Source organism: Hypomesus nipponensis, chromosome 14, assembly GCF_054491055.1.
Source record: "Hypomesus nipponensis isolate SF chromosome 14, ASM5449105v1, whole genome shotgun sequence".
In the NCBI taxonomy this organism is placed as follows: Eukaryota; Metazoa; Chordata; class Actinopteri; order Osmeriformes; family Osmeridae; genus Hypomesus; species Hypomesus nipponensis.
The window spans coordinates 464,620-488,923 of NC_140374.1; the positions used below are offsets into that span (position 1 = coordinate 464,620).

Genomic DNA, 24,304 nt, shown 5'->3' on the forward strand with positions numbered 1-24,304 from the left:
AGAGAGAGAGCTCACAGTGAGTAAGTGTGTGTGTGTGTGTGTGTGTGTGTGTGTGTGAGAGAGAGAGCTCACAGTGAGTAGGTGTGTGTGTGAGAGAGAGAGAGCTCACAGTGAGTAAGTGTGTGTGTGTGAGAGAGAGAGAGCTCACAGTGAGTAAGTGTGTGAGAGAGAGAGAGAGCTCACAGTGAGTAAGTGTGTGTGTGTGTGAGAGAGAGAGCTCACAGTGAGTAAGTGTGTGTGTGTGTGAGAGAGAGAGCTCACAGTGAGTAAGTGTGTGAGAGAGAGAGAGAGCTCACAGTGAGTAAGTGTGTGTGTGTGTGAGAGAGAGAGCTCACAGTGAGTAAGTGTGTGAGAGAGAGAGAGAGCTCACAGTGAGTAAGTGTGTGAGAGAGAGAGAGAGCTCACAGTGAGTAAGTGTGTGTGTGTGAGAGAGAGAGAGAGCTCACAGTGAGTAAGTGTGTGTGTGTGTGTGTGTGTGAAAGAGAGAGCTCACAGTGAGTAAGTGTGTGTGTGTGTGAGAGAGAGAGCTCACAGTGAGTAAGTGTGTGAGAGAGAGAGAGAGCTCACAGTGAGTAAGTGTGTGAGAGAGAGAGAGAGCTCACAGTGAGTAAGTGTGTGTGTGTGAGAGAGAGAGAGAGCTCACAGTGAGTAGGTGTGTGTGTGTGAGAGAGAGAGAGAGCTCACAGTGAGTAGGTGTGTGTGTGTGAGAGAGAGAGAGAGCTCACAGTGAGTCTCTGTGGAGATGAATACTCTCCTCAGGTGTCCCTTCTGTTTTTCCCACAGAACACACACACTTGTGCGCACACACACACACACACTCGTGCACACACACACTGTATACACACACACACACACAGTACACATGCACTCTCTCACAGCCTCAGCTCTGTCTATTCAGTCAGGCCTGAATGCTCCTCAGTCCACGTCCATTCAGTGTGGCCTTCATACACACTGCATCTCCTGTACATACACTCACACTGGAGAGAGAGAGAGAGGAGAGAGAGGAGAGAGAGAGGAGAGAAGGAGAGAGAGAGGAGAGAAGGAGAGAGAGGAGAGAGAGAGAGAGAGAGAGAGAGAGAGAGAGAGGAGAGAAGGAGAGAGAGGAGACAAGGAGAGAGAGGAGAGAAGGAGAGAGAGAGGAGAGAAGGAGAGAGAGAGGAGAGAAGGAGAGAGAGAGGAGAGAAGGAGAGAGAGGAGACAGGGAGAGAGAGGAGAGAGGGAGGAGAGAGGAGAGAGAGAGAGAGAAGGAGAGAGAGAGAGAGAGAGAGAGAGAGAGAGAGAGAGAGAGAGAGAGAGAGAGAGAGAGAGAGAGAGAGAGAGAGAGAGAGAGAAGGAGAGAAGGAGAGAGAGAGAGAGAGGAGAGAAGGAGAGAGAGAGGAGAGAGAGAGGAGAGAAGGAGAGAGAGAGGAGAGAAGGAGAGAGAGGAGAGAAGGAGAGAGAGAGGAGAGAAGGAGAGAAGGAGAGAGAGAGGAGAGAGAGGAGAGAAGGAGAGAGAGGAGACAAGGAGAGAGAGGAGAGAAGGAGAGAGAGAGGAGAGAAGGAGAGAGAGAGGAGAGAAGGAGAGAGAGGAGACAAGGAGAGAGAGGAGAGAAGGAGAGAGCAGGAGAGAGAGAGAGAGAGAGAGAGAGAGAGAGAGAGAGAGAGAGAGAGAGAGAGAGAGAGAGAGAGAGAGAGGAGAGAGAGGAGACAAGGAGAGAGAGGAGAGAAGGAGAGAGAGAGGAGAGAAGGAGAGAGAGAGGAGAGAAGGAGAGAGAGGAGACAAGGAGAGAGAGGAGAGAAGGAGAGAGCAGGAGAGAGAGAGAGAGAGAGAGAGAGAGAGAGAGAGAGAGAGAGAGAGAGAGAGAGAGAGAGAGAGAGAGAGAGAGAGAGAGAGAGGAGAGAGAGAGAGAGGAGAGAAGGAGAGAAGGAGAGAAAAGGAGAGAGCAGGAGGAGATAGAGAGAGGCCCTACTGATTGTCAGGCTGAGTTTAGTTATCACCGGAGTACTTCCAGCCTAAAACATCACATGCTCGCAAAGCATATAGCTAGCAGCAGCATTAGCAGCAACAGCGATAGCAGCAGCAGCGTTCGCTCCGGTAATATAAAGCAACACTCGGCAATGTTAAATTAGAGATCACATTTCCTAAATATATAACAATGTGTATGTTCAATACTGTACAGCCTATGTGTGAGTGAATAAAACTCCCTCACAATTTCCTCGTTATCCTCCAGTTATTTGAAGTTATACCATGGTCTGAATGGTGAATACTCAATTCTGATTGGCTGCAGGGGTGTCCATTATCCGGTGATATATGGACACCTGCTACGTAGTTGTTCACCGTTCTAAATGATTGTGCTGGCTACATTGTATTTGAGCAGAGGTGCACATAACCTTTTCAGTCAGTTACTCAGGTGAGTACCAGGAGATGGTGTTTGGTACTCACCCCATATGTTGGGTGGTCTTAATAAGTGCAGTCTTCCTCACTGTCCTCCTCAGTGTCACCCCCACTGTCCTCTGCTTCAGCTTCCTGCATGGTGGATGATGCAGATGCTCCTCCCTGTCCTTGGTAGATGATGCAGATGCTCCTCCCTGTCCTTGGTAGATGATGCAGATGCTCCTCCCTGTCCTTGGTAGATGATGCAGATGCTCCTCCCTGTCCTTGGTTGAGCCTCCGATTAGCTGTCTCCATCCACAGGTCGACAGCTTGCTTTGGGTCAAATGTCTCTGTGGTCTTCTTTGGCAAGTGAATGTGCTTCAGGGCTGAGAGACGAGCATGTGACAGACGAGATCTGTACTTGGTTTTTATTATGTTGAGATGTGAGAATCCCCTGTCACAAGCTGCACTGCTTGGTCAGCTTTTCCTTCTGAAACCTAATGGATGTGGTCTTCAAAATGATGCCAAAACATATTTGACAGAAAGCACTGAAAATGCTCTGTGCAGATATGCTGCAAGTCACTGTTATCATTCGTAGCCAGTTGCATTTTAATAGCTGGAAATAGTCTTGATATTTTTAGCAGTGTTTCATGCCTCCATGCAGACCATCTTATGTTATGAAACTTACCCAGTTTCACAAAGGAGATCCCATTTTCTTCACACAGCTTCTTCAGTGCAGCAGTTTTTGCTCCACCTTTCTGTAAATAAAACTGCAGCAGCTTGACCACAGAGCCATTAATGTCTCACAGTAAGGAACGTTGTGATCAGCTGATTTTGCGCAATTCTCCAGTGTGTGCGGTGCACAGAATGTGCACAAGGGAGTCTCCAACCGCAGCAAGTCGCCGTTGTAGATTCCGACATTGACAGCAGCCCGTCTGTGCACACAGCGACCAAATTAGTTGTCCAGTCATCCAAGCCTGTCCTGGAAAGGTCTCACAAGTCCTCACAAGTCCGTCTGTTATGGCCTGCGCGGTTCGGTCAGCACCCAATTCAATCAGTCCGGTAAAGTCTGAGGTAAACTCTCCGTTGCTGGACACAGAAACAATGAAAACGATTTCCTGTTCAGTTTTTGTGATGTCCTCAGATCCATCAAAAAGCAGCCCCCAAAATTCAGCAGACTGCAGTAGCGGAGCCAGAGGGGTGGCCAGGGTGGCACTGGACCCCCCTGATATCAGACTGGCCACCCCAGGTGCCACCCCAAAATGTAATTTGCTTTCCCTGGCAATTGAATGCTGATTGACATTTAATTTATCTTGTTAAAATAAACGTTTCTTTTGACATCTGGTAGCGCATTTTTTTTCGACATATCAACTGTGGACATATCGAAGATATGTTGCTGGGCCGCAGAGCCATAGAAAAAGATGCATATTGGCAATTTGGTTCCATAACAGATTCAGATAAGAGCACTTAGCACTACCTTAGTAGCTAACAGCGCAGTTCCTACTGTGGTGTAGTTGATTCAATTTAGTTTTTTTCATTTTCATTTATATAGCACACTTTTAAAACAACATCAGTATCATTTAGCCATTTAAAATCTATTGTAGTGACCTGACTAGGAACAATCGTCCAGGCATAAGATGAAGTTCCTGAATGTAGGTTTATTAACCATGGTACACAGGCTACTAGTAAACCAAACAGCTGTTTGTCCCTAGCCCACGCTAAATAAAAGAAAGGTAGCCCACAAAACGTGACCGTCTCTTGTGAAACCCAGACATAACAGAAAGAACAGGTGCTAAACCTGGTCTTACCTCCGAATGCTCCATCCCCCCTGCCCAACCCCCCTCCATGCCCCTCCGCCAACCACCAGGTTGCCCGGCTTACCAACATTCCGGGCATTCCCGTGATTGGCAGACAGCAGGTTGATTGGCATGTCGGACCCCGCAAACACTACTGGTAAACAACCAACAGCCTAACATATAACTTACACACGTCTTTCTGTGTGGGTCGTTATACTCGCTACACTATTTTTGTACTTTAACTGCTAAGATTCCTTGCTAAGATGCCTTATCAATCTATTAACATTACAAAAGATTAACACTGCAGTCAGATATTTACCATGTTTGCTATTGTATATGACTAATTGAAATACATATATGACTGTTTGAAATACAATTATGACTGTTTAAAATATGTATTTCAGAATAGGGCTAGCCGTGATCTAGTAACTTAAAGGCTGGTAGTTGATTGAAGATAATAATGGGAAAAGTTTAAAATTGAGATTGGACTCAAATGTGGGTAATTGGATGTGAAGGCCTACATGTTATTTTTGCTTAGTGTTCACTTCAAACATTAAAAGAAAGGGTGAAATAGACCCCAGTCCCTGCACCACCCCAAGACCTCAGAGCAGCTCCCTCCCCGAGGCTACAGGCACCAGGTCAGAGCATACTAAGCAGTCACATGCAAAGTTTAGCTTGTGTTTGTAGGCCACACATGTAAGCCTACACAAAGTTTTTTTTCCCGATTAAGCCTCACTTTAAAATGTTGGTTGTAAAAAAGGTATTTTCTTCGGCTCTGACTCCAGTTGGCGTTTCTTTGTAGGTGGCGAAATGCCGAAGAAGCTGCTGAATGTCTGTTGCTTTTTGGACATCTCTGACAGTAGTTGACAAGCAACATGTCATGTGTAAGGTTAGATGAGAAGATCAAGATCGAGTACGCGAAGGCGCGTAGTAATACAAGTGGCATTACGCATTCCTGATTTTTGTAGCGCATGAGTACCTGCGTACCAGTTATGTACACCCCTGTCTGAAATAAGTAACCATAACATATTCACCTCACAAGTCAATCTACTTCAGACAGGCTGCGGCCAACACGACAGTAGCCTCTACACATGGCTGATTATTTTATTTGTAAACATCTTTATTTGATTTGGGGACAATGGCATGGCTGGATAGCTGGCTAGTCTTGTTGTTAAACATACTTTCAAATTATAATTACTGTTTGGAGAATATGTAAACTTTGATGCAGTCATCTCACATCCATTTGCAATTCAACTCACTACACAGGCTAATGGACTCCGCGGAAGCAAATTCACGCCTCCGCATCGTCCATTATCAGGTGATATTGTACACCTCATCGGGAATTATCCTTTACTTAGGTACACCCTTTTAATGTTATTCTTCCCCAATCTTTTGTTGGGGTAAAATTTGAACAGATTAATTAAATTGAATTACATGTGCGATTAATCACGATTAACTATATGAAATAATGCAATGAATCGCATTTAAATATTTTAATTGCTTGACAGCCCTAGTTTTTAGTGAATGAGAATGTATTTAAAATTTTGAAAAAAGAGTGATTGAAGAGTGACTGATTCGACAAATGAATTTAAGCCACTGATAATTTGGTTCAGAGAATGTGGTTTAGTGTTTTAGCAATTGTGAAAAACTGTAATGCCAACTCACACAGAGATTGTGTCTGAGGTGGTTCTCTCAACCTGATGTTCTGAGCTGATGTTCTGCAGCTGATGTTCTGAGCTGATGTTCTGCAGCTGATGTTCTGAGCTGATGTTCTGAGCTGATGTTCTGCAGCTGATGTTTTGCAGCTGATGTTCTGAGCTGATGTTCTGAGCTGATGTTCTGAGCTGATGTTCTGCAGCTGATGTTCTGCAGCTGATGTTTTGCAGCTGATGTTCTGCAGCTGATGTTCTGCAGCTGATGCACTGCGGAGGTGAATGTCTATCAGAGGCTGTGCCATGCTAAATCCTTCCTGTTTAAAGCATATACAAGCATTATGTTGAATGTAGTGTAACTCTAACTACAGGACTGTTTAAAGCATGAACAAGCTCAGCTGAAGGCTAGCGGTTCACTGCGGTGTGTGTGGGAGGCAGGTGTGTGTGTGTGTTGAGGGGAAGGGAGGTAGCAAGTGTGTGTGTGTGTGTGTGTGTGGGAGGCAGGTAGGCAGGTGTGTGTGTGGTGTCTAATCCCAAACGGAAGATGACAGCATTGTCATTATTTCCAGACACATGGATCCTGGCTCTCTATGGGACATAACTACCATGTGACGGCTTGGTGGCAGAGTGTGTGTGTGTGAGTATGTATCTGTGTGTGTGTATCTGGCTGTGTGTGTGTGTATGTGCGTGTGACACTCTCTCTTCCTCTCCCTCTCCTCATCTCTTCTCTATCTCTCTCTTCCTCTCACTCAACGCCTTTGATCTACTTTTTCCTTTTCCCTCCCCTCCTCCGATATTGGTTACATAACACCGTCTGCATCCCAGTCTTGTAAACGTGAGAAGGCTGCACGTGCTGCAGGCTGACGCTCTCTCTCTCTCTCTGTTGCTGTTTTTCCTGATCCACCCTCGTAGAGCATTTCTCCTGTGTGTGTGAGAGTGTGTGAGCCCACAGGAGGGGATGGGCTCTACGGTCTGTAGAATCCAGAAGGTTCAATCTGTGTCTGAGCTCCTCTCTCACACATGCTCAGCTTGCATCACCCCCAAGCTGGCTCAGGAGCTGCACATCCAGCAACCCAACATCAGAGACACCTCTGAAGGCTTCTGTTTATCTATTCATCCTGTTGGACACTCAACTCCAGGACTCGCAATGGTAGTCCCTCTTTCTCTCCCTCTCTCTCCCCCCTCTCTCTGGCTCAATGCAGCGAGCAGATAGGAGCTCCAGAAACAGTTGTGTGTGCGTGTGAGCAGATCTGTCTAATGTTCATGCTTGTGCTAATGCATGTGTGTCTGTTCATATGTATGGCTGAGCGAATGGGTGTGTGTATGTGCTTGTAAGTCAGAAAGATTCTCTTGGAGTGTGTGTTTGTGTGTGTGTGTTTGTGTATGTATACTTGTTTGTATATGTATTTGTGTGTGTGTGTGTCTGCTTCCACCAAAGGGGGCTTTCCACACCCCCCTCCCTGTATCGTTCCCTTCCACACACAGTACTGCTGCCCTTTCATCTGCTGCCAGACTGTTTCTCTCTCACACACACACACACACACACACACACACACACACACACACACACACACACACACACACGCACACACACAAGCAGCAGAGAGCCCCGACTGTGTGACTAGAATATCACACAGTGACGTAACAATCCATCAGAGACTACCCACTCCAGCTTCCGTCACTAAGAAACCAGACCTGTCTGGGGAGCACTGCTGCTGTTTGATGTATCCAGTGCGAGGGCGTGTCTCCATCCAGCCTTCACCTGTGCAGTCCTAACATGCTGCTATCATCAGTCTCCTGAGCCCCGGTTCCTCTCCTGCATGTTCTACAAACATGTTTCCCTGCTCCAACACAGCTGCAGCTCTGCAGGCAAGAGGGCTCGTCTCCACACACCAGCCTGCCCATTTTTTGTTGGTGTGTCTACAAAGTAAGGAAGCCTCCAGAAAAAAGCTCTGGAAAAAAGGGGGTGAAAGGGGGTGGAGCCTTGATTGTGTGACTGCATAATACCGTATGTGTTTACACAACACTGCCATGGAAAATAAGTTAATCCAATGACTTGACACTTTTAATGAGTGGATGTACACAGGCCTACTGTGCTCTTGTCCCTGTCACTGGGTAAGGCTGTGTGCATGTGTAGACTTGAGCTAGAGAAGAGTATGCTGGGAAACGTAGGCGAGCGAGGTATTAAATACACCAGAATTGTTGTCAGGCCTGTCCTTGGTTTGACCAGAGCAGCTTCTCTGAGGCTGAGCTAGTTGGGAGTTCAGCCGTGCGTACGACACAGTCAGAGGACGACTCCTCATGTCACCTGGTATCTGATGTGAAACCAGGTGACCAGCCTATCTGCTGGGCCTCTCAGTTATGTGAGAGAAACCACAGTCACATGAGCATCTGGACTGGATCTCCCCGCCTTAGTCCTGGAGTGCTCCGCCAGCAGGTCGCTGCAGTACCGTACCTGAACTGTGGGGGGCAGTGTGCCTCCTCGTCCTTGGGGGGGTCTGGCAGCTCGTGGGGGGGCAGGATGCTGATGTCATCGCCCAGCTCCTGGTGCTCCGTCATCTTCTCCAGCCTGGGGAGGGAACAACAGCTGGTCACACATTGAGAGGAGGAGAAGATTCCAGGGTTTCTGGCGGCCTGAGAACGTTCGGGAACAGACTACCCAAAAGGCCGTGTGGGCGCGAGGGTCCACTGATCAGGAGCGCAGGAGCAAAGCGGTTTGACCAGGAGATTTGGTCTGAGAGGAGGTCTGAGTGGTCATTAGCTCTGGTCGAGGGTCAAGGTTAGAACCATGACAACAGTATCAAAAAGCCAAGGATTCTTTCAGTTATCCTGACCTGAGCACAGGTCCTGTTACAACAACTAAATACTTCTATGATTCGTCATAATACCATTGATCTGACACCACTGTGAGGCACTTAGACCATGGACAGAATGCTAGGTTGACAAGGACAGCATCCTAGGTTGTATGACAGACTTGAACTTGAACTTGAACTTGAGTAAGATCTGAACAGCTAAGAGAAAGAAAGAGACGGAGAATAATGAGAGAGAAAAACAATCAGAGAGTAAGAAAGGAAGACAACATTATTGATGTTGTAGAAGAATGTAGCTGTCACTGCAACATACAGCATCAGTTTGCTCTGTAGAAATGAAGGAGGCCACAAGAGAGATGAGGAGGACAGGAAGGGAGTGAGAGAGGAATACATCAGACACCGGTAAACAGAGGTGTGAGTGTTGTAAATCTTGCAGGGACAAAATGTCTGTGTGGCTGTTGGCAAACCTCTCTGTTACTCCCAAAACAACACATTTAGAATGGCTGATTAGCACATCAGAGAAAAGAGAATGTTTTCCAGCTCGCCTGAGCGAGAGGCAGTAAGCTTAAGAGACATTTCACTGCAGCACATAAATACATTCTCACTATCTTCTCCAGCTGTCCACGAAGAAGAAATGGTTGGTTGCTTAGAAATCTGCAAGGTAAAAAAAAACTCAAGGTGCCATCGATACTTTGTGCTCAAACAGATGAGTGTGACTGATAACACAGAGGGAGATAAGACCACCACTCAGCATGGCCCAACACTTCCTGTCCCTCTTCAAGTCTGACGCACTGAGACCAAGGTCCTTCCTTATCTCACACGCTGAGAACCTTCTTCCTAACGCTGATGACTCACAGCACCAGCGTGATCAACTGGGACAGATGGATTTAGAACCTGACAGAGATCGACTGCTGTGTGACTGTGTCTTCACCTCAGCTCTGTGGTCACAGAGAGAGGGACAGAGAGAGACACTCATACAGGAACCAGAGGGTTTGACAGTGTCAAAATAGTGAAGGTAAGGAAATACACACATACACACACACTCACTGTCTCATACACACACACACACACACACTCACTCTCTCACACACACACACACACCTCATGATCACACCTGAGGATCTTCTAAAGACAGGATGTGTTAAGTTCCCCTGGCAGATGATGGGTCTGGCTGGAACAGAACAAACACCCTGGTTGCAGCATGTCTTCTACCAGCGCAGAGCAGCAGTCAGGGTTTACACCAGAGGGATCTCCTCAAGTCAACACCTGCCTCATTCTCCTCTGCTCTCTGCAGGAGTGGCTAAGCCGTGTCAGAACAAGGACATATAGAAATACTAACCAATCCTCTGTAAAGCAGTGAATATGAAGGGTGAGTGACTCCAGTGAGCTCTGCTATGTGATTCCAGCTCTGCTCAGAACACTGCAACACTTGTGTGTGTGCGTTCACATGGTCGGGACAAAAAGGGGAGTTTCCCAAACACACAGACTCCTGCATGCAGGTCTTTATCCAAGACTCAGGCTTAATCTGGCTCCGGGGTTTAGAATGAAGAAGGAAATGAAAATAAACCACTGAAAAAAGGCTGTTTACAAGAAAACAGATCTTCCAGACAGGACTGTGTGTTGCCATAACTTACTGGAAGCTTTGTTGTGAGTGTGATCAGTAGGCTTCCAGCCCCTGGCTTGGAAAACCTCTCTCTCTCAAACACCACCAGGTTTCTTTTTTATTTTCTTCTTCTTGTTACCATGGCAACAGCCAGAAGAAAGAAAGAAAAAAATTGAAAGAAAAAAAGGTGTTCTAGCAGTGCTCCCAGGTCAGAGATCACCAGGCTTGTGTAACGGTCAACAGTCTCATGCAAACACTGGCCTACATGAATACCACAGGTCGTTCACTCACAAGGTCAGAATGCTGAAACACACAGCAACTTGGGAGCGTCGCAGGACATCCTGTGTGAGGATGAAGCTCTCAGCTCCTGGTCTCCTGGTCTTCAGGTCTTCAGGTCTCCTGGTCTTCAGGTCTCCTGGTCTTCAGGTCTCCTGGTCTTCAGGTCTCCTGGTCTTCAGGTCTCCTGGTCTTCAGGTCTCCTGGTCTTCAGGTCTTCAGGTCTCCTGGTCTTCAGGTCCACACAACAAACGACTGAATCATGGAAATCATCCCTCAGCCCCCGAGACCAACACGGTGAAATCACTTCCCACACCGCAGGCAGGTGAAACGCACTGACACACATGCATCTGACATGCTTACATGTGATACCCTCAGCAGAGGCGTTCCCCCACAGCGACGTGTGAACCGTGCATGTAGAAAGAACTGCAGCAGATCAAGTCCGTTGTTCATGTTGAGCTGGCTGCTCTGTGACTAGATGGAGGGTTGTGGTGTTTAAGTTCACCTGCGTTCTACCTGAATATGAGCAGGCTCTTCCAATTTCCTGTCTGCCCCCTCACTCCCTCTCCCACCCCTGCTGCCCCCACACGCCCCCCTGCTGCCCCCCTGCTGCCCCCACACCCCCCTGCAGCTCCCTCACCTACACGCCCCCCCGCTGGGCCCCCCTGCTGCCCTTGCGCTGCTGGGACAGGCTCCAAACAAACACACGCCTGTTACCATGGGAGACCGGATTTATAAAAAGCCTGTTTACTCTAGGGGCTGACATTATTAATAGATATGTCGGGGGGAATACATGACGTAAACTATTATTATCTCTCCCCTGCGTTCCGTTTGTCCTGGTAAACACATGCAGCGCTGACTGACCACTTCCAGGAGCGTGCCTCTCTCCCCTCCCTGTCTAGGCCCCTCTGTAGCCAATCAGAAGGAGGAGAAAAGGTGAGGGGTCACAGATCTCAATGTTCCCCAGGTATCTCCTCCCCTCACCCGCCCCTGCTGCCCCCTCGACGACACGCCCCCCTGCTGCCCCCTCACCCACCCCTGCTCATGTTGTCTCTCCAAGCCCTCCTGCCTCCTCCTAATCACCAACAACTCACGTGTCTAACCCATGCAAATGGTAGGAAAATACAGTCCCCCCCTCCCTGGACAGCAACACAGACTAGTGCCTAGCAGCCCTGCATCAGTGAGGTTCATATGTGATCAAACATAAGCAGATAAAGGTAGAATATTGTTACAGTACATAAGGATCATAAAGTCTGTCCCCCAGAACAGACTTTAGAACTTGAGACAGAAACAAGATGAAGAGGTGATCTTGGAGGGTGAGACTGCCGTGTCCCCTGTGGAGGCTGTGCTTGGTCAAGTCCCAAGAGGAACTGAAACGGTTCCAGAACCTCTTCAATGGGTCCCTTGTGTGTTTGTCCTTGAGTGATGAGAGCAGCTCGTTAGGGCAGCAGCCCAAACACAGAGCAGAACACACACACACAGCAGAACACACACACAGCAGAACACACACACACAGCAGAACGCACACTGCCCATCAGAGCAGGAAGAAGCCTTTGCTTACAGACCATTCAGACTTACTGGGTCGTAAACTTGTAAACACCATTACGGCGGCCTAACCCACACCGCGGCTTTGCATACCAAAACCCTGAGGGCGCAGTGGTCAGTTGGGTCCGGTTAAAGGTGGATGATTCATTATGAATAGACCTTTTATACTGTGTATACTCTGCTGTGATGACCTCTTATGATACGGTTTATCATTTTTGGGCTATGCACATTAGTGACAAAAATATCTATAACCCTCACATCTCAGCTTCCTAGAGTTTACCACATGTAAAGAGGAATGATGTGCCCCACTCAAAGTAATAAGGCTAATATCCTTCAGATGCAATGTGATTATAGGATGTTATATGACTGATATTTACAACCAATGGGTCAGTAATCCTACTTCCAATATGAATAGGCTGTTACTGTATACATTACAACAGCATGAGACCAGGTTTGTCTTTCAATGAGTCACAATAAAAGCTCCCATGTTTACTTGTTTAATCTTTCAATGGGGAGGTTGGGCTTTCCAAAACCTACATCCATGATCCTTGCTGTGGAAGCTCCAGGGCTCTGTCATCCCCCAGGGTGTGGGGGCCTTACATTGTTCATGTTCTTTACAAGGCTGAAAGACAACACTACCTCTTTCACCTCCATCAGAGACACAGACTGTCTCTGCACCTTCTAGAGAAGGCTCAAGACGCACTTGTTTCGGGAGTACAACAGTACTTAGGAATGGTTTGCTCAACCTAATGCTAGTTTTCTCAAGGAACTGAATGACTTGCTTAGACTGTTGCTCTTGTTGGTTAGTGGTAGCTGATTTAAACTGTTGTATTCTATTTTAGTTAATCCTATTTTTATTGCTTTCCTACAGGTACACTTGCACTTAGAGATTCATGTTGTTTAATTGTAACTTGCTTAACTACATGCTCTTATGGTTTCTTCCCTTTAGCACTTAATTTTTGGTTGTTCACAATATGTACTTCTTATTTTTGGCTACCCGCAATGCTATGGGGCTATCTTGTTGTTATTATCAGTGACCTATGCACTTTGTAAAGCTCTCTCTTGGAAGTCGCTTTGGATAAAAGCGTCTGCTAAATGAATAAATGTAAATGTACCTCAGCCTTCTGGCTGAGGCTAAACTTCAGAGAGCTGTGTCTGCACCCAGGGTCCCTAACTTCAGAGAGCTGTGTCTGCACCCAGGGTCCCTAACTTCAGAGAGCTGGGTCTGCACCCAGGGTCCCTAACTTCAGAGAGCTGGGTCTGCACCCAGGGTCCCTAACTTCAGAGAGCTGGGTCTGCACCCAGGGTCCCTAACTTCAGAGAGCTGGGTCTGCACCCAGGGTCCCTAACTTCAGAGAGCTGTGTCTGCACCCAGGGTCCCTAACTTCAGAGAGCTGGGTCTGCACCCAGGGTCCCTAACTTCAGAGAGCTGGGTCTGCACCCAGGGTCCCTAACTTCAGAGCGCTGGGTCTGCACCCAGGGTCCCTAACTTCAGAGAGCTGTGTCTGCACCCAGGGTCCCTAACTTCAGAGGGCTGTGTCACACTGCACCCAGGGTCCCTGCAGAGCAACTACAGCAAAAGTGAAGTTATTATAGAGAAGATCCTTGTGAATAGCGAGGGTCATCATGAAGATAATGTTGCTTGGGCCTGATTATTGAAATCCTTGAGTACAGTATATTACTGTAGATCAATCTCAGTAAGACAAACTTTCATTTCCACTACTTTGTTCTTACCCATCATTGATCAATATGGAAACATGTCACCACAAGAGCTTATTCAAAATGCTATCCAATATTAATTGTTGTTATTGATCAACACCGTAGGACTACTGGACAAGTAACTTATCATTTATACTTTCCTCTTACATACAAACTCAGCATTAATGCCGTAATCATTAACACAGGAACCAGGCTTGATGGTGTCTATACAGAATTTCTGACGATGATGACTTCTCCGGTTCTAAAATAGGCTCTTGGGAATTGTTGGAAAAACGATCAATCATATCACAAAGGCATGCCTCAAATGTGATTCTTAGACATGGAAAACCATGTGCAAGCAGGGTGACAGTTTCCGTTCCTGAAAAAGAAATCAGCCGCCGCGTACCTACGACCACGTGACTGATATTGTAATGGATTTTTTATTTTCGAGGTTCTTTGTATCACTGAAATGCCATTTAACGCACAATAGATATCCGACAATTATGTCTTTACGGGGAAGCACAGCCCCATATATGAGACAAATCGTACATATTGCCGTTTCATTTTGTACCCGAATCTTCAAACTATTCTGTGGAGCTTAACTTTTGACATCCCCATAATTACATTGTGGTAAGCACCAGATTCTAATCAGGTGTTTTCAGAATATAGTAACGTACTGTAACGCCAAAGCGCAAAATGATCAAGGAATTCCAGAGCATTACAGACAACTAAAAAGATAACAGCTTGGACTAGATTAAAATCCATCGTTTTGTCATAATGTTGTGGATTCGACGTGCATAAACGTATCTTACCTGAGACGCTACGAGTAGAGGCTATAGGTACTTGAGTAAATACCACTTCCATAGATTTAACACACTGAAATTCGGGCCAACGTCCACATCTTCAACAAGCAGCGGTCCGTGGTTAAAGATAGTCTGAAAGAGAAAGCTGTATTTGGAGTAGGTGAGTTGTCACCGCAGTGAACAAGCACAAGCAGATCAAATTTCCTCTAACTTGTTGCGTTAACACAGGCGCAGTGGGCAGTCGCGTATTTACAGATACCGCCTCCCTGTATTTTTTCCTTTTCCCCCCCTCGCTATTGTCGGACTGATCTACATTAGGTTACACCAACGTACGACGATGTGGACAGCGAACACCAATAATGATACACATTCTGATAGGCCTACTGGCCAAATTAATAGGTGAATAATAATACAGACCCATGATTATGGTCATTGTTAAAGACGTGTCGTATAAGCTGTAAAATGATGTTGACAATGATAATGACACTGCGTCGTGGCCTTAATCGATGCTCATACGTCATTCGTAGGAATCGTGGGAAATGGAAAGAAACACATCACGTCTTAATTTCCCCAGCAGTAGAAACATGTGATAAGACTATAAACTAACAAAGGATTCCTTTATGATAAAGCTGATGGAGGTATTGGAAGGAGAGGACAGGAGGTGATGAAGGTATTTGAAGGAGAGTAGCCTACAGGACTTCATGGCAGAATCTCAGATGAAAGCGGTGCATTGTGTGACGGATGCTGTTCTGGTCCACGTGAGGCAGCGCGAGGAGCTGTCCTGAATTCTAATTAGGCACGTGTCTCATGTCCCAACCCTTCCACACGCGCGTCTGATCAGGGACATGCAGTACCATGCATGGAAGTATGCTCTGATTATTGTTGTGCAAGTGCGATAAATATGTTATGGGCCAGGCACGGTAACTCGAATCACTTTGAAAGAGAAAAATATAGGCCTTTGTGGATTTCTCTATTCCAATCCCTCATGTCTGACGAAAGCACCAGTAGTCTTCCTACATGTCTACTCTTCGGTGTGGAAGAGCACCGTTCCTGGAGAGCCTCTTCTACGTTCTTTCTCCCCGCCCAAGTGTCTCACCACGTCATCTGATCAAACCTAGACCAGGTTGTTGCACATTTGCTAGTATACAGTAGTAGGCCTACTCATCCAGCACCGCGCCTGCGCGTCCCTGCTGCAGGATTGTCAATCAGGTACAGACAAGACGCCTTTTTATCCCCTCACTTCACGCGGTGTTTCCATAGCAACCATTTCGGAGAGGCAGGTTTGTATGGTGCTTTTATTTCCAGCCAGGCTGCTTACCCGAGTTCTGTAAAATCTGTCAAGGTGCCCAGTAGAGTACTGGCAAATCCTCCTTACTGGACAAAATAAAATAAACACATCGTGACCCACATACCTCATAAGGGTACACACAGCTGTAAACGGCAAAGTCCTTTTGGAACGTTTACAGGGCTCGATTGGGTTATTTAAAGAACAGATGAATGTTCTGTGTTCTGACTTGGCAAGCATGGAGAATAGGCTTGGCGGTGTAGCGCTATCTAGAGGCCATTTTAGAATTGCAGTCTTTTCCCGTCATTTGCAGCAGCTACAGCTGACTCGTGTTATTGTTTGTTGTTTCCATGGTAACAAAGACCGACTCTGAAATAATTCATTTTTTACGTTGATAATACAAACAACAAAACTACTCTCTTAATCCCAAACAATATCAATCCTTGTATTTATGTTGATTCCTTATAAAGCATCGTCTGTAAGTATCATTCATAAATACTTTCGGTTAATTATAATTGTATGATAGATCTTAGTCATTTCAACTATTTCTTTGATTATCTGTAGCTATATCACTTTTCCTGCTAACTTAGGCTATTTCAATGAACTGACACAAAGACCTCAAGAGACTCTATTGTACCTTTATTCTATCAAATTGGATTGTAATTGTATAACACAATTACTTGAGAACATATTCTTGTATTACTTTCAGTTTTACTCTGTTAAAAAAAAAAGAGCTTGGAAGCAATATCCTGACTTCACGTCTGTATGAAGAGTTGGGCTGGCTGTCGACATGTGTTAAGAAACACACCTGGAGGACATTCTGAATAGTTCAATTGCATCAATGTTTTACCAACTAGTGTACTCACTAACACTGTCTATTACACAGTGTTTGTGAGGGAGAAGGTTAGGTTGATGAACCATTCTGCTGTAGGACAGAGCCCCGTGTGGTCAATTATAGATACTACAATCTAATTCGTAAACAACAAAAAAATGGACTTCAACAGTAAAAAGTAAAAAAACAATATATTGTCATAATCAACAATAAATACGATATGTGAGACTGCGATAAGTTAAAAAGTGTCTTGGTAGTAATTGCCTATATTGACTTTCAACATTTTAGTACAATATGAAAACAACATGACAGGAAAGATGATTGATTGTCTCATAAAAAGATTTATTTTTTGCCTAAATGTACAAAGGCAAGTTACAGTATTGTATAAAAAAGAAATGTGGCAATGTACACTTTACATAAGAGAAACCCTGTGGGAGGGAGGGGGAGTCCAAACATGAGGGTTGGGGTCCAAAGAAAACATAGCAATAAAAAAAACAAAAGCTGTAAACATTTTTATTTCAAGTACCGATGACTGATACTGACTATGGCACTAGTGCCGAGAGAGATGTTGTGGGGGTGGAGGGGTCAGGAAGAGGGCGGGGTCAGGAAGAGGGCGGGGTCAGGAAGAGGGCGGGGTCAGGAAGAGGGCGGGGTCAGGAAGAGGGCGGGGTCAGGAAGAGGGCAGGGTCAGGAAGGGGAGGGGTCGAGAAGGAATCAGGATGGGGAGGGGTCAGGAAGGGATCAGGATGGGGAGGGGTCAGGAGGGAATAACATGAACAGGAAACCCTACATGACAACATCCTGTCCTGGTGAGGACAGCCTGGGAGCTGACATCCTGTTGGCTGTGTGGACTAAACACAAATAACCCTGCCCTTCCTGACCCCTGACCCCTTCCTGACGTCCTGTTGGCTGTGTGGACTAAACACAACTAAAATCTTTTACCAAAATACAATAAAATCAAGCCCTTTTCCTCACATTGAAGAACTTGCCACCAGCACAGGGCAACTGGTTTTAAACTATGAGACGATGAACAGAACAGATATAAATGACATTATTACTATTATTGTCTTGTTATCAAACTTTGTGTTTTCCCCAACATCACTGAAATAATTTGAACAGCTCTGAAACTCTGCAGAGCATCAACAGCAGAGGTGAGAAATGAACCAGCCCACCTTTAACAAACATTCACACACCAGGAACATGAACTGACATCATTACAGAGGAGAAACAGGTGAGACACAGGGTGAGTTGAACTGGGCCAAGCAGATAATACAAACTAACCTTGTCTGATTAAGACCCTGTCTATCAGAGGGGACAGACGGAGTAAGACCCTGTCTATCAGAGGGGACAGACTGAGTAAGACCCTGTCTATCAGAGGGGACAGACTGAGTAAGACCCTGTCTATCAGAGGGGACAGACTGAGTAAGACCCTGTCTATCAGAGGGGACAGACGGAGTAAGACCCTGTCTATCAGAGGGGACAGACGGAGTAAGACCCTGTCTAACAGAGGGGACAGACTGAGTAAGACCCTGTCTAACAGAGGGGACAGACGGAGTAAGCAGAGACTTAGTAAGCAACAGTCTCTGGACTAAACTGACCTACTTATGTTCCTTAGGGAGGCTTGTGGTTAGAATCACCCATTTGATGCACCAGCGGCCCAACCACTCTAACAAGATCCCACCACTCTAACCAGATCCCACCACTCTAACCAGATCCCACCACTCTAACCAGATCCCACCACTCTAACCAGATCCCACCACTCTAACCAGATCCTACTCTTGTCTAACCCAGTGTGTTTATTAGCAGTGCTTCGGCCCCAAAGCCCTCCAGCCCATCAGGGTGATGAGGGCCTCGTGCAGAAGCAGACTGGATCGACAGGCTCCACTAGGCAGTCTGGAGAGCTGCTCCATCTCTCAGCAGACAGCGCTGGTCTTACCCCTCTCCTCTGCCTGGGTCCAGCATGCTTAGCTGGGACATACTGCTACCCACTAAACAACCGTGCATTCACAAGCAGTATCTCTTGGGAATAAAAACCATAAAGTAAAGAAAATGAGTGATCTCTGTTGGGATGGAGTGAGCAGGTGTGTTGGCAGGTTGCTGAGAGGCGCAGGGAGCGGTGGAGTGTACGTCGAGGGGTGAAGAGGGAGCAGGAGGGGAAGAATCACAACACTTCAATTATAAAGCCGTTACAACCAGCTACAGGTTTTCATATTATATCAACAATGGTAGAAAATAAGAGAAAGCTAACAGACAAAGAAGAAAAGAAAGAGTAGGAAAGTTTCCAATAGCATCCATCAACCTTTTTTTAAAATAATTCCTCTGTACAATATATACAGAAACCACATAGTGAGTGTGTGTTAGAGGGAAGAGGGAGGGAAGAGAGAGGGAGGAGAGAGGAGAGAGGGAGGAGGGAGGGAGGAGAGAGGGAGGAGGGAGAGAGGGAGGAGGGAGGGAGGAGAGAGGAGAGAGGGAGGAGGGAGGGAGGAGAAAGGGAAGAGGGAGGAGAGGGAAGGAGGGAGGAAAGAGGAAGGAGGGAGGGAGGAGAGAGAGAGGATGGAGGAGAAAGGGAGGAGGGAGGGAGGAGGGAGGAGAGGGAGGAGGGAGGAGAGAGGGAAGGAGGAGGGATTAGAGCGTATAGCAGATGCTGGCAAGCTATCTAACGAGGCTTGATTGCAGACTGTCCTGCCAAAAATCTAAACTCTGTGACGGCAGAGTCAGAATAAATATGAAAGCATGGCTGAGTCTCTCCCTCCGGGCACGGCAGGCAGCCAATCCTCCCAGAACAGCCTACCCATGTCGGTGCTCCCAGCAGGCCCCAGACACACAGCTGCAGTCCTGGGTGTACTCTGTCCCTGCCGGCCCCTGGCCCTCAGGGCCCCAGAGTCTCACCACACACCCCCCCCCCCGTCCGCTTCTGCAGTCAGCAGCTCCAGAGGCGACCCCTGAGTGTCGTGCCCCCCACGGTCCTAGAGCCCAGCTTGTTGGAGGGCGCATGGGTAATCCTCTCCTCCTGTCTGAGCCTAGTACCTCCAGGTAGAGATCCTCATCAAGCCAGGCACAGGCTGAGCCCTGCTACTCTGTACAGCCCCGTACTGAGGAAGGAGCAGCATGGACCCCTAGCTGCGGCTGGGGCTGGGGCTGCGGGAGGGGGTGCAGTATTGGAGGGCGTGAGGGAGATTCACCGTCGAAGCAGGGTGGCCCGTTGCCAGGTTGGTCAAAGAGGAAGAATAAAACAGAAACAACAGAAAACAGAAAGCGTGAAGGCTGTTGCTAAGCAACAACGACAACAAAAGCCATGTACAAAACCCCAAATGTGGATATTGTCTCGGAACTCAAGTAGGCGGATAATAACATGTCACAACAATACAAAAACAGATCAAACAGGAAGTGGAAGGCTGCTCTCCTGGGTGAGGTTGATGTGGCCGGTGTGTCGGTACGTGATGAGCAGCGTCTGCTTGCATAGAGAGCCCAGAGAGGAGAGGAGAGGAGAGGCAGGAGGATGGCCACACCCCAACATGCTCCTCTCTTGTTTAAGTCTGGCTCAAACAACAAAAACTAAACACAAAACCAAACAAAAAGGGTCATCTGAAAAGTGTGTGGTTTCAGGACTTCCCAGTCTGTCTGACCTCCTTCCCTGCCTGACCCCCTGGTCCAGGAGCCTCAGTCCCATCCTCCCTGCTTGACCCCCTGGTCCAGGAGCCTCAGTCCCATCCTCCCTGCTTGACCCCCTGGTCCAGGAGCCTCAGTCCCATCCTCCCTGCTTGACCCCCTGGTCCAGGAGCCTCAGTCCCATCCTCCCTGCTTGACCCCCTGGTCCAGGAGCCTCAGTCCCATCCTCCCTGCTTGACCCCCTGGTCCAGGAGCCTCAGTCCCATCCTCCCTGCTTGACCCCCTGGTCCAGGAGCCTCAGTCCCATCCTCCCTGCTTGACCCCCTGGTCCAGGAGCCTCAGTCCCATCCTCCCTGCTTGACCCCCTGGTCCAGGAGCCTCAGTCCCATCCTCCCTGCTTGACCCCCTGGTCCAGGAGCCTCAGTCCCATCCTCCCTGCTTGACCCCCTGGTCCAGGAGCCTCAGTCCCATCCTCCCTGCTTGACCCCCTGGTCCAGGAGCCTCAGTCCCATCCTCCCTGCTTGACCCCCTGGTCCAGGAGCCTCAGTCCCATCCTCCCTGCTTGACCCCCTGGTCCAGGAGCCTCAGTCTCATCCTCCCTGCCTGACCCCCTGGTCCAGGAGCCTCAGTCCCATCCTCCCTGCTTGACCCCCTGGTCCAGGAGCCTCAGCAGGGCCGGGAAGGAAGCGGCCAACTGGGGGGCTGGGAGAACCCGCCGCAAGAACATTCAGGCAGAAGAAACTAAACACAAACAAACACCGTAAACTGATGTCCAACGATCACAGCTCCGCACACTTGATCATGTGATCCAGTCACATGGCTCCAGGCAAGGCCAAGGACGAGGCCGGCTCCCTGCAGTCACAGAGAGTCATCATTAGGCCACCCCGTGATGACAAAGAAGACTATACAACCAGTGCTGCTTTATCAAACCTCCCATTAAACACAATCATCACAGTGACCACTAGAGGGCAGGCGACTTCAAGGTTAAGACGGTGGCATCACATGATGCAGCTGGTTCATATGCAGTACAAATGCTGACAGGTCGAGTGTGTGTGTTACTCATGCTGAGGGACGTGACTGGACACTGAGCTGCAGCTGGAGAGGTTGTCTTACCGTCCTCACCTCCTGGGAGGAGGGTACATGGAGGGGGCGGAGGCCTGCTGGCTAGCCACGATAGCGGACGAGGACAGACCTGGGGGAAGAGACAGTGGGGACGTCACCGTCCGTCACGGCAGGTGTCAGACGTTTCATCTGACACTTTATTCGCGGAGCTTTTATCCAAAGCGATGCACAAATAAAGCATATAGAAATGACAGCAAAGGATCAAGAATCAGAAGCACACAGCAGATTCAGGTGGTCAGAGCTGAAGGGATGATCGGTATTGGTACGTGTGTGTACTAGGGATAGAGATTTTAACTGATTTCACTATTCGAATAGTATCCGAAATTATTTTCGAATATCCGGATAATCTATTTTGTTCATGTGGTTCCGTTATGTAATTAGCCTGACGTGACGCAAAGCATACAGTAAACACAAACCACCACACATACTGGCAATAATTGGGACTGTTAAGCTATTAGATTAAATAAGGGTTGAATAAAGAAAAAAAAATGAAAGATTAATTTATTAACATGACGAAAAGACAATGAACTTGAAAAAACGCTGCGTCTTCAGACGTAGGCTCTTATTTTGGCGGAGAAGCGATTAGCCTATTATTATGTGAAATAAAAAGTAGGCTACATTGGACTAAATTAAACACATTGGGTAGGCTATCCTCGATAAAAACGAAAGACACACATGGAGAACTATTGCATATTAACTTGGATATTAACTTGGAACCGGAATCCTATAGGATACAGTGCGCCACCACACAATGCTAACATAAACAGCCGATTACGCTAGCTCTACATGGCTACTGGTAAGAAAATAAATAAGCCACAACTGCATTAGCCATACGCATGTTTATTCAGGAGAATTAGCATGTAAACATGCTCAGGGGAGAGGCAAGTACGGAGTCGATTTACGAGCAGGCCGGCGTAGAAAAGACTGCAGGACCTGAGGTTGTTGCGTGGTACTGCTTAGCCAGGACACTATGCTTCTTGTAGCGCCAAATGAAATGAAAGGAGACTCGCAGCAGAACGCAGGCGTAGCCTACCTTTTTTGATGGTTTTCATCATTTTCTAACGTCACAACTATTAGAATTCACAACGCGACGCGACGGTTTTTCAATAAAATGTTTTTATTTATTTATTAAACTACGCTCATAAGTATTCGAAAAAAGTATTCGAATACTAACTTACTTTAGGATATCCGGATATTCGATTAACCACGCCCATCCCTAGTGTGTACGTGTGTGTACGTGCGTGTACGTGCGTGTACGTGTGTGTACGTGCGTGTACGTGCGTTTCCGGGAGTGTGTAAGTGTGTGTCAGGCAGTGTTGGGTAACGTTACTTTTTTAACCCTTGTGCTGCCTTCGGGTCACATGACCAAAAGGTTCATAACGAACCATCGTTGTGTTTACCCAATTTTACCCAATACAAAGGCAAATAAAAATTATTTTCTTTTAACCTTCGCAATGTGGGGGGTCTGAGACAGCCCAACAGTTAAAAGAAAATGCTTCACTTTGTTTTTGTATGTGGTAAAATTGTCGCAAACGAAGGTGGGTCACATTGACTGATGGGTCAGAATGACCCCAGGAGAACACAAGGGTTAAGTAACTAATTACAGTTACTAGTTACATTCCTTGTAAAGTAACTAGTTACGTTACTTAGTTACTTGCTGTAGAGAGTAAGGCGTTAAGTTACTTTTGCGTTACATTAAGAAAAGTCTTTTATTTTTAAGACAATTCACCTTGGTCACTCTTATGCCCAGAAGGCACATTTAATGGGTTGACCTCAGCAATAGCACATATTGTACTGATTATTCAGTGTCACTAGCATATAACATGATCAATCCTCATTATACAGCAAGACGGATCAAGGTAATAATCCACTATAATGAAAAGCAATATTTGCATGAAGTTCTTCAATTAAGAAACTCTTTAATCAATAAATTATGTTGTAAAATGTCAGGCAGAAGTCTAGTAGTTAGCTAGCTCTACAAGGGCTAGGTTTGAATCTAGGAGCAAAACAAAGCTAAACTATAAGCTAGGTATATGGTAGCAAAATGGTGTTCACTTATGTACTGAACCAGACTATTTTACTTACTGTAATATAATCCTAAACCGAAACCACTGAACTATACAGTAACACATAACACAAGCTTGACTTCAATACATTATTTAATGTGACATTACGTAGGCCTGTACATGCCAGTCTTAAATAACTATTTAGCTGGTCGTCTCCATGACGCCGGGTAAATTGGTCTCGTGAGACTGCGCACCAAAAGAACAGAGGAGAACCCACCTGTCTAGCAGATTAAGACGTTTTCGTATACCTAGCGAAAAGTAGCCTTAACGTTCCTAGACTTTTAGCTACATGCCGAGTGCTCTCAACCAAAAGACTAAATTAAGTAACGCGTTACTTGTTTGAACAAGGAACTAGTAACGGATTCATTCAATTAAATAAGTAACGCGTTAAGTTACTCGTTACCTAACAAAAGTAGTCTGACAACTGTAACGTGTTACATTGTTACACCCAACACTGGTGTCAGGGTGTGTGTGTGTTAGGTGTGTGTGTGAGCAGACTGACCTGTAGCGTAGGACAGGTCGTACTGTCCAGGCATCAGGGGGTAGCCCAGGTGGTGATGGGAGGGCATGATGCGCTGCGAGGGAGAAGAGCGCGGCCGCTCCACCTCTCGCTCCCCACTCCCCCGCTCACGCTCACGGCCCGTCTTCTCGCTGACGGTGGGGGACTTGCTCTTGTACTGGCTGGCATGCTGGTGCAGGATGTCCAGGGCCTTGGACTCCGAGGAGGCCTTGCTGACGGTGGGACTGGCGCGGGCCGCCTTCTCCCCGCCCTCCTCCCCAGGACCCATCTTGCTGCCGTAGGGGGAGAAGGAGTAGCCGGGCGCCAGGTATGACCCTGGGGGGGACAGGAGGGT

The 24,304-nt window shown here is 47.1% G+C and overlaps 2 protein-coding genes across 12 annotated transcripts in view; both read right to left on the reverse strand.

The window, feature by feature from the left end:
* gramd2ab (GRAM domain containing 2Ab) overlaps positions 1-14,696 on the reverse strand; it is a 28,585-nt gene extending 13,889 nt beyond the window's left edge. For 3 of the 10 annotated variants that reach the window (XR_014729677.1, XM_084671618.1, XM_084671621.1), the window contains exons 1-2: positions 10,506-11,045; positions 8,257-8,370 (exon numbers count right to left, since the gene is read on the reverse strand). Coding sequence is in view for 6 of the 10 variants with exons in the window: in XM_084671618.1 (XP_084527744.1) it covers positions 8,257-8,360 (104 nt within the window). In the remaining 4 variants the exon portion in view is untranslated. Of the gene's footprint in view, positions 1-2,422; positions 4,145-8,256; positions 8,371-10,505; positions 11,046-14,545 lie in introns of those variants that run through there. The other 7 variants (XM_084671627.1, XM_084671625.1, XM_084671619.1 and 4 more) reach the window with 6 other exon arrangements.
* Positions 14,697-16,974: 2,278 nt separating this feature from the next.
* The window catches only part of znf609a (zinc finger protein 609a), a 91,364-nt gene continuing 84,034 nt past the window's right edge, over positions 16,975-24,304 (reverse strand). For both annotated transcript variants that reach the window (XM_084671570.1, XM_084671571.1), the window contains exons 7-9: positions 23,953-24,285; positions 21,376-21,454; positions 16,975-21,114 (exon numbers count right to left, since the gene is read on the reverse strand). In XM_084671570.1, the coding sequence (XP_084527696.1) occupies positions 21,381-21,454; positions 23,953-24,285 (407 nt within the window). In that variant the 3' untranslated portion in view covers positions 16,975-21,114; positions 21,376-21,380. The remainder of the gene's footprint in view (positions 21,115-21,375; positions 21,455-23,952; positions 24,286-24,304) is intronic.